Raw genomic sequence first — 14,675 nt, forward strand, 5'->3', positions numbered from 1 at the left:
GGTAACATTTGGTACTGCAGTCAAACCGAAAACTTCATTCTGTAAATTTTTCGTCATATCTCAACATTTGTTTCCACCAAAAAAATCCCATCAAGGCATGCTTTCTGTATTTATATGTTTACATATTTCTTACCTCATCATTTATCTTCCAGTATCTTACCTCATCATTTATTTCCAAGAGAATCCTACCTATACCTGCTTTCTGTACCTTTTTCGTATAACCTCTCAGTGCATTTCTTCCAATTCATTGCAACTCATTCTTTTATATAGGCTAGCCCCTCTTAAGCTAACTTAAATCTACTGAGCTCAGATGCTTAACTAAGGGACGAAGTAATGCAGCAGCAAAAGCAATTTACACAAACAGCAATGATAAAAAAATAGAAATTGGCAAAAGAAGGCAGCAATATTACAACTAATATAAGTCAATGCGCAGCAAACAAGAAAAATAAATCAGTAATAAAATTGGCTTAACCTAGTAATACAAAGTGACATTCAGTAGCACTATGTATGGCAAACAGCAGCAGCAAATGCTATAACTAATACCTAAACATGACAAAGCTCAAGCAGAAAAAATGTTACACTAAAGACAACAATGCAGATAAGGACAATGTCTATTCACATCTTAATGTCTATGTAATTAAAGTGGTGCACCGCTACTTATTCAATGAAATAAATTACCAAGTACTTGAAAAGAAAATTATGTATGCAGTTCCTGTGAAGGGCAACGTCTTTTTGTGCTCCCTCATTTTTTTGGAAGTATATCACGAAGTTATTCTTTACTGGGTCTGTAGGCATAAAATATTTATATTAGTACATGTATAAAGTTTTACTTTAACCAATGCTGCAGGGCAGCTAGAAACTAGATATTAAACAAAATAGGCGAAGCAAGGCGTGAAACGTCGTTCGCTAGCCATAAGTCATTTCATAATGCAGTAAACAATCTTCCAACTAGCAAGACAATAGACATGGAATGTTTCTCATCATTTCATTTCAGTAAATAATCATATGTTTTCAAGTTTGATCGTGTCGTATTTGCGACGCTTTCTACAAAGAAATGTCAATAGCGAGCATTATGCCCCCCCCCCCCCTTTTTTTACCTGTGCCTCTGACTGGCACACACTAATGGCTTTCTTTTGTCAGGTGGTTGTCGCGCAGCTGGGTGCCCACGACGCATTATGTGCAGATGGTCACTTAACTTTCTAACTGAAATATTTACGACCCCAGTTTCCGCTACAGTGGCAGTCTCATATAAAAAAATTCACAGGTCAAGAATTTGCGTTACACATCTGTAGAAACAAAATTCTATTAATATAACAGTGTCCAAAAATATTTCATCGGCATTGTAATACATTCAAGCATTTACATACATTTCATAACTCTTAAAGTACGATTCTTGGTTTTCTACAACCTTTTCCACAAACCAGAGTACCTAACCACTACTCAATATTCCGTACCTTATTATACATATACATATTAGTATACACTTCTTCAATATTTCATCATAATAAATACGTAGCATAATCGAATTCCTCATATAGCATCAGCTTGTTGATCATAAACATATCGCAACAGCGTAATAAGCATCGTCATCATAACATCATAAAACCTGAGCCGAATCTCAAAATTGTCATGGCTTCCTTCAATAATTTCAAAACCTAAAAAAAATTGTTTGCTCATGTCCAAAGTGTCATCTACCTCAAACGTACTTTAAAAATCATGATCTCATGCCAAATACATCATTCAAAGCTCTCATAGTATCACAATTGTTCTGAAAAATATGAAGGGTTCACACAGTACAGACAAAATACAATTTCATAAGGGTGAAGTTATCCAGCTGTGTAATTGCGTAAACATCTGTCACTGATGTAGTAAAAAAAAAATGTTTGTCTCTCTCAGTTAAGTGATCAGATAGCTGTGTAATTTATGTGTTAGAGAAATATGGTACCGATGTGTAAAGTTGTATAAGTAAATACCATATTAGCTAGGGCTCCTTGTGTTTGCCAGACACATGGTACACAAAGTAAGCGTGTACCCCCCTGAGGATTAATGTAATGATACCCTCAGGTGTTACAGATTACAGCAATGGAATGAAATGTATGACGAAAAACTTTCTTTTTAATTCAACAATCTTGATAAATAAATGATTTAAGTGCCAAATTAATCACTCAGATGCGTGCCCTGTAGTGCTAAATGTGCGTTTTGCTGTAAGATAATTCTGTGGAACTGTCGTAGTTATCGCCCTCTGTAAGCAAAGTTCTTCTGATGTCAATGTACTTACCTCATCATAAACGAAGGTGAAATGCTTTCCGTATAGATATCGTAGTTATTACGTACCTTACCGTGATCAAGAAAGTACTATAATGTAACGTATTGTTGTGCTACGATAAAGGATGTCTTATTGTAGCTATACCACAAAAGTTACTACTAAAACATGTTTTACTTTCCAGAATAATACAGAAAAACTTTGCAGATATAAAACAGATACACCGCAAAAGCAACAATGTAAATCGTGTCACATATTAGTAGCGTCGTGATATAATCGTGTAGCTATCAGAGAAACCAAATGCTAAGTCATCTTTAATCTCACCGAATGTACTTCAAATAAAGAATGTATTTTCAAGTAAACCAAAATGTTGCATTAAAATCTCATTCGTAATTTCTGTTTAAAAATGCTCCCTATGTTCTAGACTGGATAGTTAACTTCAAAACATTGTTGCATGTTAACAGTTTCTCAGTGTGACAAAGCATACTAGAAATGTGAAGTGAAATGTTTTATAGCAAAGACAAAGTTAAAAAGCAGATTATCTTTCAATAAACGGTCTTACATGTGAAATATGGTGCAATCCTTTACTCTTCATAGTGCGCAGAATTTCAGTTTCAACGCAATTACCACGATGTATACATCGGTAAGGAATGCTAAATTTTTTCTCAAGGTTAGCGTCTATGTTATTTTTCGCTGAGCCAGGCGGCGCACGTGGCTACCTGCGGTGCGAGTCATTGTCTGCTATCTCTTTGTTGGCGCGCGCCGTTATTGGAATTAGGAGACCTAACATCTACAAATTCACCTTGACGGGAGGGCCCACCTCTGTTTGAATCCTGCCACTTCTGATGAAATTCCGGTCTGTCGTTATGATTATATCGTCTGTCGTAATGAAGGTAGTTCCTGTAGTTTCTTTCTTGTCGGTTAAGTGGTGCAGAGTTTCTCCCTGAATTATCACTGCGCGGTGGACCCTTGCATCTGAAATTGTTCTGTCTCCCGTGATAATAATAGTTCTGGTTGCCATATTGTCTGTTTCTATGATTGTCTGTGTAATATTCCTTACTACGGAAATGCGATCTTTCTCTGTAACTATTATTCTGCCAACGGTTGTCATATGGGTGGTGTCTGTTTTGGTCACTATTTGTGTTGTGAGAATAGCCTTATTATTTCTTTCATCTCGGAATTGCGGTGGATATGACCTGTAATTGTTGTGCTTCTGTTTTCGCGTTCCGCGATTGTCAATGTCAATTTCCAGTTCTTGTAAGGGTCGCTGAAAAGCTTCAGTGTCGTCTTTGCAACCTCCTACCAAAATAATATGTCGTAAATGTTCAGGTAATTTAGTTAAGCAAATGCGGATGAGTTCTGAGGAGATGTATGGGTTTGAAAGATACTGATTCTTATGTAACATGTCTTCAAAATATTTGACAAGGCTGGAAAATTCAGATTGTTCGAAATGTTTCATCATTATGATGCTATGTTTTACTCGGTCTTCTGTAGCTTGAGACCAATATGCTGAGAGGGAGGCATGATAAAATTCTCCTTCACTATGACAATCGTGAATGACCGATCGCATTCTGGTTCATTCTCCAGGTAGCCACACATAAATTCTAATCTGTGCTCTAATGACCAGTTGGGAGGAAAACAATGAGAGAATTGGTGGAACCACGCTTGTGGATGAATGTCGTTGCCAGAATTCTTAAATGTTTTGAATTTACGTGCAGTAATGAAGAGCTTATAGTCAAAATCATCGTGTCGGCGGGTAGCATATCGGTCATTGTTACGTCGTGTCGGCGGTTCCATCTCAAAATTCGGTGCACCTTTCCGATTTCTTTCATAATTTCCGAAATGCCCTGCGTTATTATTTTGTGGCTTTTCCGTATTTCTAAGTCCATCTTCCCGTGTTGGAGCGCGAGTGTCCTCTGAAATACGTAATTCTTGTATTACCTGTGTCAGCTGATCTTGCACTTACCGGATTTCTCTTTGGTGTTGTGTATTAATTTGATTCTGATTTTGTTTGAATTTCCTAATTTGTTCGCACTCTTCTGTATCATTCAAATAATCATCTACCTTTGTAGATAAGTTAGTGAACTGATCTGAAACTTCGGCTACTTTCTTCGATAGTGAACACATTTCCTCAGTGTCTTTTTCTGAACCAAGTTTCAGATTGTCCATTTGTGTTGAAATCGAAACTACTGTGTCCTTTAAGTTTTCCTGAGTTCTTGCAAGTTGCGTAACCGAATCGGTGGATGCAACTGAGTCCATTTTAGCTTGCAAGGTGTCGTGATTTTCACGAACAATAGTTTGCAGTTCTTTTATGGCTGCTTCATGATTCTGTAATGCATTTTCATGCCGGGAAAAAATAGGTTGAAAATGCTCACAAATTTGTGTTTTTACCACATTACAGATTTTTTGGCATTTCGATTCAATGTTATGTAACCCAGTAGTTAAATCTTCACGTGTTTGTTCAAGTGTGGTGTCTAACTTTTGAAGCTTTTGCTGTGTTTGTCTCTGATTTTGTTCCATTGTGTGTAACTGTTGCTGTGTTTGTCTCTGGTGTTGTTCCATTGTGTCTAACTGTTGCTATGTTTGTCTCTGGTGTTGTTCCATTGTGTCCAACTTTTGAAGATTTTGTTCCATTGTGTCTAACTTTTGAAGATTTTGTCCCATTTGTTTCTGATTTTGTTCAAGCGTTGTGTCTAACTTTTGTAGCCTTTGTCCCATTTGTTGCATTAAATGTAGTAACAATGCACTGGTGTCTGAAACATGTTCCTCAGTGCTTCTCGGCAGTGCATTTGAACCGGCAATATTCGCATTTTGAAAAGCAGAAAATTTGTCTTGATTTATTTGAGAAAACGGTGAGGACTCAAATTCTGAATCTACAGTATTTGCAAGATTGTGTCCTGTCATTTCGGAATTCTGAGGCGAGCAGTTGCCGATCGATCGATCGATAATGCTTCCCTGTTCACTAATTGTTTCACTGCCTACACCATTATTTGCAGCCTGCTCCATTTCCCTATGCGCTATTACCAAATTACTACTTTGAACGTTAGTGAATTCTTTACTTGGTGACGCTAACAAACTGCTTTCGTCTTCACTGTCATTTCTCAGTTTACTTTGGAGCCTAGTATTACGTTTTTCACACGCCATTATTGTCACAATATTTCACACGATAACACAGAAAAGAACAATTTTAAGAGCAAAAATAAGAAAACACATTAACATGGCATTGAAAATAATATCTCATTAATTGCAAGCCCAACTGCGAATTACTTGGTGCAACTCTGCATGCATGCCACAACTGTTTTACTGTACAACAATGAAAGAGTTCAACTACAAAGGAAATTCTCTCTACAATTGCGCGCTAGCAATAAACAAAGGCTACACTAACTACACAAACTACAAGAAAAAGTTAGAAGATTCCAGTGAGGTATCCTCAGCTAAGGGTCGACATATGAAACGTCCCCTTCGAACAATTATACAAGACTGTGCTTAAACTGAAACACAATATTTTTGGCGCAACGCAATCTGACTTCCAAAAATCCCTACGAAAGAATGGCCCTGAAGGCACTAACTACTGATAGGCATAGGTAGCAAATGAAAGATGTTAATACAGAACAAACATTGTATTTACCTTACTAGTCATAATATATATATATATCAGTTCATGACACCAGTTCTTACAGATTTCAAAACTCCGCCATCTCTCTCCCCACGTCCACCACTGCTGGCGGCTCACCTACAATTGCGCAATGCTATGCGCTGTTAGCATCCAGCTGCCGCTGCCCGATACTACAATGGCAGACAACAATGCAAACTATCCACAGACTGCACATGGCACAGCCAGTGATTTTCATACAGAGAGATACGTGGCGGCGGCGTTACCAATAAAAAAATCCTAAATATCCTACTTACAAAGTAACCTCCATATCTAGCTTCTACCATACATTTTTATTCTTTCTCATTGTTGAGTGTCCTTTCTACCAATTAGGTTATAACTATTAACTTTATGTGGCAATAGGTTTCCTTAAGTTTCTTACAGTTAATCACATATTAGCTAGATAGATAGTGACTGTGTTTATTTTGTATGGGGATGGAGGAGGAGTTGACCACTGTGCAAACGTAGCTGGAAGCTTTGTTGGCCACAGTGAACAGGCTCCAGAGGGCCACCTAGAGATGCAGTGGGGCAGCCTCTGCTGTAGCTGATTTGAAGGGCGAGGGGGGAGGGGTGTCACAGCTCTCTGTCACTGAGCCGAAAAACCCACTCCTAGTTTGGGTTACGGTCTGTGTCGAGGTCTAGAGCCTCAAGGCGAAGGCTGCATGGGGCATGAACGCTTCTGCCAAATCCCTTGCACTTTGCCAATAGGTGTGCTATCTGATGCTTTGGGGGGGGGGGGGGGGGTGGAGGCTGACCCAGATCAGAATGCACCTTCTGCCAGGATAGTGGCCGCTCCGTCGGCAAGGTCTGGACAGGGACCTGGGGATAGGAGTTTGTTAGTTACTGGGAGCTCCAATGTCAGGGGGGGGGGGGGGGGGGGCATGGAGCTTCTCAGGAACATAGCGGCTAGGGCGGGGAAAAAGTCCAACTTTCACTTGGTGTGCTTCTCAGGGAGCATTGTGCGGGATGTCGAAGGGGCTCTTCCAGCAGCTATCGAGCGTGCGTGGTGCCGCCAGCTGCAGACTGTTGCACATGTCGGCACCCAAGGTGCCAGTCGTCGGAGTTCCGAGGGAATCCTTGGGTCCTTTCGACGGCTGCCTAAACTGGCGAAGGCTGGCGATTTGTAGCATTATACCCAGGGCAGACTAGGGTCCTCTGATTTGTAGTCGAGTGGAGAATCTAAAGAAGAGGCTAAATCGACTCTGTGACGAAAATGGCTGTAGAATCCTTGACCTACACTATGGAATGGAACGTTGTAGGACGCCCCTCGATACATCGGCTGTGCACTACACACAGTAAGCACCTACATGCGTAGCACAGTACTTGCGGCTTGCAAATGGGGTTTCATTTAGATTAGGTTCTACCCCACGGAAAGCTAACCGTTGGCCTAAAAATTACCAGTTCACGACACGAATGTGGGTTGACTAATGAAAAAATTGTTATTTCGTGAAAACAGGTCTTTCCTAATGATTGATATATGCTAAATCTCACGTTAGTAAATTGTCGAAGTGTCTGTACCAAGATACTCGAGCAACTCTCCGAAATAAACTGTAGTAATGCCAATAGTGTGTCGTGTAACGAAAGCGGTTGAAACCAGACATAAATAGCAGTGAAGTTTTGAACTAGGATTGGACAAAGTTAAGGAAGGATAGGTTTGATGGTATGGGAAGTGGCGTGTTTCTTTGCAGCTGTTTAAACGCAGTTGAGATAGATACTGGGTCGGACTGTGAAATAATCTGGATAAAGCTGTCAATCAGACAAGGAGTGACTATTGTATTAGGATGTTTTTCTGGACAACCATCACTGTCCCTTTTACCATATTTCAAAACAGTCCACCATCGTGCCATACGTTTGGCCATTGGCGCCTTTCACACCAGCCCAGTTGAGTCTGTGGACTGAATCTGCTGAACTACCACTGTCCAAACGTCGTGACTTTCTCCTCACTAGGTATGCATTCCGTTTGTCTGCCATGAGTGTTCACCCACTCTGTGCCCCCATCTTCGACGATTCCTTTGATCGCCAGTATGGAGCACGTCCTTCTTCTCTGTTACTTCCTGTAGTTCACTTTCGGCACTTGCTCTGGCGGCTTAAGTTCACACCACCTGCAACTTTCCCAGCGGGTTGAACACATCACCGCCTTAGCTTCGTGCGGCGGCCCGTCTTCACCTTGGCCTCATTGGCTTCCGAAGAACACTACTTCAGCCTTGCTCTATCACCTTCACAATTTCGTATTACCTGTGTACACTGATGGCTCTCGGATGGAAGATGGTGTCAGTTGTGCCTTCGTCGTTGGCGCCGACGTTTTTCGATAACAGCTTCCAGCACACTTCTCATTATTTGCAGCCGAGCTCTTTGCCCTGTATTAGGCGACGGAGTACATCCGGCGACACAGGCTATTCAATTGTATACTCTGATCACTCTGTCAGCGTCCTTCAAAGTCTCTGTGCACTGTACACTGCCCATCCATTACTGCAACGGGTCCAGAAATACTGTCACTTGCTCATACTTGATGGAGCCACAGTGATTCGTCATGTCAGTCATCCAGCATACGTGGCTGCGGATGCTGCTGCGTGGGCTGCAGTCCTCGTACCTCAGACCACTTATTCCCATGTTCCCTCCGATGATCTCTGTGTTTTCGTCTGTCAGGAGGAGGTGTCTGGCACCGCCATTGGTCCTCCCATCATGGAAATAAGCTCGTGATTATCAAGCCTCTCCCACCGGCTTGGACGACCTGCTCTCGGTCCTCCCACTGGGAAGACGTCGTTTTGAGTAGGTTGCATATAGGCACGGCCTTTTTAGCCATCGTCATTTGTTCAGTGCTGCTCCTTCACCATTTATTGCGTATTGCTGCTAAATTTCAACTGCCCATCATTTCCCAAGGAGTGTCAGTTTTCTAACCGTTTCCGTTCCCGCTTGAGTTTGCCGTTTAAGTTATGGGCCATTTTAGAGAACTACGCCCGGGCTGTCGACCGCGTTTCACTTTTTATCAGTCACAGAAATATGGTGAAGGCCATTTAATTTTTTTAATTCTGTATCTCTGTTTCTCTTTGGTGTATTTTAGAGCCCTTTATACCCGTCCCTGTTTCTTGTTGTCTTCTCATACATCGTTTGTGAATGAAGCTACTTAACTCCTCTCTGTCTTTGACTTTGGCGTGTATGACCCGCAGTTGTTTTTGGCTCTAAAACAAAACGAAAGAAACGAAAGAGGACTGAGTGGAGGCAAATTTACAGCAATAATTTCAGCATCAGTGTCGCAGTGCCTTCCGATGACTTTCGGTCATGGAATGTACATGTTATATACGTATAATCGTATAGCTTCAACAGATACATTGATGATCAATGTAGCAAGCAGCTAGGCGAGTCTTGCACAGAGAGATCATGAGACAACATGTTGACGAGATTTTTCTCTGAGGACACACGAGGTACCCTTCTGGAGGGAGTGTTGTCCTGGGAGATCAAGCAGCACTATGGTCTTGTACTGACAGTTCACGAGGTACTCACAAGTGCCAAGTATTTTACTGACAGTTCAAGATGCATTACATTGTCATAAGTCTTGTTCTGAGAGCGCATGACGCACTATAACGGCGAGACTCATGTATTGATAGACCATGAGGCACCATACTGGTGAACGTTTCTTACTGAGAGCTCAGGAGGCACTAGTCTGGCGATACTCTTGCGCTGAGAGCTCACGAGACACCATAGTGGGAAGGGCCTTGCATGGAGAACTCACAGGGCACCATGGAAGTGTCTTGTACTGAGAGTTTTTGAGCCAATAATCTAAAATGAGTCTTATAGATAGAGCTCGTGAGTCACCATGGCGAGGGTCTTGTACTGAGAGCAAACGAGGCAGCATACTGAGAGGTCTCGAGGCAATATGCTCGCGAGAGCCTAGTCTTGAGAAACCACAAGGCCCCATGGTGGTGAGTGTGCAGTACTACGAGGTGACAAGTAACGAAGCAGACTATGCCTGGTAATGAGAGCTCATAACTTATTACAGAGATTTTTGTACTGAGACCTCAGAATTTACCTCGCTGATGGGACATTGGTAGTGAGAGAACATAAGGGCCATGCTGACGAGATACTTGTTGAGATCTCACAAGACACCATGTCCGGCTGGTCCCGGCGGAGGTTCGAGTCCTCCCTCAGGCATGTGTGTGTGTTGGTCCTCAGGATTATTTAGGTTAAGTATTGTATAGGTTTAGGGACTGATGACCTTAGCATTTAATTCCCATTAGATTACACACATTTGAACAGTTTGGACACCATGTCGAAGAAAGCCATGTATTAGCAGCTCACGAGACACCACACTTACTGAGAGTTTAGTACTGAGCAGTCATGAAGCACAATGCTGGTGAAAGTCTATTACTGAGAACTCAAAAGGCATCTGGTGAGAGTTCACTAGGCTAGGCACCGTGCTGACGGGAATCATTTACAGAGAACTCATGAGGCTTCTTGGATGCCAGAATATTGTGCTATGAGCTGATAATGCGTCATGTGACAGTCTTATTGTGACAGTTAAACAGGTACCTTGTAAGCAAGAATCTTGTTCTGAGAGCTTCCCCAGTCCCATGGCGAAGAAGTCATATTGTTTACCTTCCTAAATTAGCAAATTATCTGTAAGATAAACAATGAACAGCCGATGTGCTACCTTCAGTTAACTTTCGAGACGCAGTTTGCTAAATGTTGAGTAACATTTCGTCACCTCTCGTAATTTTCTTTTGTACTAGGTAAATAATCATCAGAAGCTAATTAGTTTCTCACTTTTTGAATTAATGTCTTTGTTCATCTGTGATGTGTGATTATCAGTAACACAGCGTTTTCGAAATTGATTATGTACTCACACGAAAACTGTAGACATACAGTACTGCACAGTGAAACGAGATGTAAATGGCTGCTAGAATGCCACTGCTCACTGTTTCCTTGGCGAAGCGAGTCTTTGAACAGACACATAACACTTGCTGCCCGGTCACTACACGCAGCAGTACTGTGGGCTTTGAGCGCAGGCAAACGTTTGCAACCCGCACAGCACAGATGGACCAATCACAGTGCAATGTGTAAAGCGCTCAGCTCACCGGTCAGCATGCAGTAGACGGTCGCTGAGGCGATCCCAGACAGGAGGGCGCTGCCCACGGCGGACCAGCGGCGGCCGAAGCGTGCAGCAGCGAAGTGGACCACGCAGTAGGCCGGCAGCTGGATGGCACCCTGTGCTGCAACTGACAGGAACGGGTTTACGCCCACGCCCCCAGACATCATCACTATGGACTGCAGCGTAAGCAGGTGCGTGGATCTGTCGTAAGTTATTTGACATGGTACCTTGCTAATTATCACCATCCACAGATCATATGCGCACTAGCTACGACATAAATGGTTGTTTGCAATTTGGTCAATACTTATATAGGCAATATTAACCTCTTTACCATATTATCTTTCACATTTTTATCAGACAACTGCCACTTTTGTATTAATTTTGGTGGTTAGTCTGAACTTTCCTCTCAGTACATCATCCCTTCTAACAATCACATGCACACACATACCACCATCCTCCCTCAAGGCCACAGGCGACACTCAGTTCCACCGAACCTGCAGTGACGAAACAACGTAACTTTTAGCAGCGAGTTAAGTAAACAGTGGACCACGACGTTAAGACGTTTACTCCAGTCACTGTGAAACACACTGCTCAACCGTCCGTGATTTCGAGAGCGTCTTCTGGCCACGACAGCGATTAAATGCTGACCCACAGACCTGCCCTCTACAGATGACAAACCGCACGATAAGTTATTGTGGCCTGAGATCTAATAACGAATGCGGAGCATCGGCATCAAAAGTGCTCGCACGGCACAAAAGGTAATTTGCAGTCATTTTCAATTTCCATCGAAGGTTCGATGCGTGGATGAAGATAGTTAAAATGATCTGAAAATAGATGAGAAGCTTCCATTCCATGTGGCCACACGACAAAAATGCATCCAAATATTTCAAAAAATCCTGCGAGTTTAGGAGAAGGCGTCCTGAGTGCGGTATCTTTTGCCGGCAATACAGGAGAGACGATTTCCCCGTTGCCTCACCGTCAGTTTGTTAAAAAAAAATATTATCATTAAGTATAAAATATGTTAATGTCAATATATGGCGATACAAGAGCGTTGAGAAAATGAATCAAGTTGGATATATGATCTTCACATTTCTCAACATGAGGGCTAAGAACAGAAATAAGGCATTTGTCCACATAATAAGGAGGAGCGCCGAAACTGTTGACGACCGGACGTAGGGGGTTTAATGTTTATGAACTTTGGATAAAGCATTCAACTCGTGTGCCGCCACTAATGAAATTTCCTAATGATATCCTCAGGCAAGGAGATATTGTTAATAATTGAGATTGTCTTCCGTTTCATTGGTCAGTAAGATATCTTCTTACTGCATAATATGCATAACTCTCAAATAAACGGACGCTTTTTTCCAAACAGTTTTGACGAGAGAGATGAACTGTGAAACTCCCTTTATCAGCAGGGAGAACTAAAAGACATCTTCCCTCAAAGACTCAATGGCTTTCTTTTCACTAAAATAAATGTCACTCCATGGTAGTAGAGGTCGACGAAGATGATCAGAAACTAGTTTCTTTTGCCCGATCTACAGAAAAGCGAGCTATGACCTGCCCCACAGCATTAACAAAATCAATAGCAGACAAATGCCTCCTTGTTGGAACGAAATTCTAGCCTTTCCCCAAAGGCTTGTGAGCCGGGTTTGGAAGAGAGTTGTGGCGATAGTAAACAAAAAAAGCACATCAACGCTTGCAGCTTCCTTTGAGTTTCTGGAAGAATTAGTAGAGGTATAAAGGCAGTCAATTGACGACGATACAAATGGTAAGTACACTGTTCATTATTTCAAAAGTAATCACTATGACAATTAAAATATTTATCCCACTATGAGACAAGACGGTCAATGCCTTCATGGAAATAAGTTTGCTATTTCCTACTGAACCATGATTGAGCCCATGCAAGAACGTCTTCGTGCGAAGCAAAGTAACCGCAATTTCGGAACGCCAACATGTAACGAGGGTTGTCTCGAGATCGCTGCTGAAGTTCCTCTGGGAATCCATTAGGCATTCACCACACAGTCCACATTTCTTCCCAAGCAAATTCTGTGTCTTTTGAGCCCTGAAGAGACATTCGTGTCAAGATGGCGTCATATCCGGCTGCAGACCCGAGAACAATATTATCTACACGTAGGCAGATGCGAAATTTACTGCTTCTAATATATAAATATTTAAAAACGGTGCTAGGGACTGGTAAACATTTCAATGGGGATACAATTATGGTAATTAGATAAGACTTTATTTTTTATAAAGTATTCGATCATGTAATCACTAGACTAATACTGACAGGCAAACATGTGCCTCGCGTAGGTCTTCCCTGGTACCACCAAACTATTTATACTAAGTATAATTAAACATTTAATAATTAAAGAGCTTAAATTTTCGATCTATTGTTCAGTTTCATCTGTACCCCTTTTTCCACAATGCCAAATGAAAAAGGAACCCAGAATTTACTGTTTATACTAGTTATTTTTTTTTCGCGACTCCTGCTAGTATTTGCTCAGTAACGCAGCTAGGAAGGTTCTACATAAAATTTTCATTTGTAATCTCCTTAAGGCTTTTATTTTCATAAAAGCAGTTATTAAGAATAAGTTTTAAGTGAAGACATCGGAATTAAGAAGCAGGAATTCATTAGTTAGCTCTCCTCTGTATCCGCATACCTTGCCATAATCAGCAGCACCGTATTCGTGAAGACGTTCCAGCTGTTGAAGAGGCTCAGGAAGCCCTTCCTGTCCCTCTGGGCCTTGCCCACGGTCCGCATCACCTCCCGAGCGTAAGGAGGCAGCTGTCCGCCGTTGGTGGTGGCGATGCGCCGCAGCAGCCTCAGGGCGTCCTCCTCGCGACCTCTGCACGCCAGCCACCGAGGAGACTCCGGGAACCACATAGGCAAATTTAGAGAGAACATGTGAACACTTCGTCTAAAATTCATACATGTCAGAAAAGTGGCTGCATCTGAGTATATTACAAGTCTCGTCGTAAACCACTCTATCGTATTCAACCAAACTTGTTACACACACACAGCACTTAATGTTTTATTATTTTCATCATGGCTGCGACAAAAGCAGCCGTTTGGAAAAAATTGTCTCGAATGAAAAACAGCCCACAGTGTACTATATTATGATTATTTTAACCCTTGACCATGGTTTCTGCTACAATAATACAGCCTTCTTCAGAAGTCATACACACTAATAAATGAAAAGCGTCTTAACCCAGCGGCTGCATCAAGGCAATAAAATAATTTCAATATACCTAACTAGAGGCCCCTAAATTGCCGTAAGAGTGTAAAAACTGATCTGAAACCGCCTCGGCTCCACTTCACGACTGCGATGTGGCACGACCTGCAACTTTAGGTCGTGCATTATCCTGCTGAAATGTAGTGTTTCACAGGGGTCGAATGAAGGGTAGAGCCACGGGTCGTAACACATCTGAAATGTAACGTCCACTGTTCAAAGCGCCATCAATGAGAGCAAGAGGTGATCGAGACGCGTAACAAATGGCACCCCATACCATCACGCAAGGTGATACGCCAGTATGGCGATGACGAAAACACGCTTCCAATGTTCGGTCACTGCGATGTCGCCAAACACGGATCCGACCATCATGATGCTGTAAACAAAACCTGGATTAATCCGAAAAAATGACCTTTAGCCATTCGTGCACCCAGCTTCGTCGTT

At 42.1% G+C, this 14,675-nt stretch overlaps 1 protein-coding gene across 1 annotated transcript in view; it reads right to left on the minus strand.

Annotated features, from left to right (window-relative positions):
- Nucleotides 1-14,675, minus strand: part of LOC126355317 (solute carrier family 22 member 7-like) — a 159,636-nt gene that overhangs the window by 34,848 nt on the left and 110,113 nt on the right. The window contains 2 exon segments of the mRNA XM_050005610.1: nt 10,988-11,202; nt 13,662-13,919. Coding sequence (XP_049861567.1) covers nt 10,988-11,202; nt 13,662-13,919 — 473 coding nt within the window.

The sequence above is a fragment of the Schistocerca gregaria genome, chromosome 3 (assembly GCF_023897955.1).
Source record: "Schistocerca gregaria isolate iqSchGreg1 chromosome 3, iqSchGreg1.2, whole genome shotgun sequence".
Taxonomy (NCBI): Eukaryota; Metazoa; Arthropoda; class Insecta; order Orthoptera; family Acrididae; genus Schistocerca; species Schistocerca gregaria.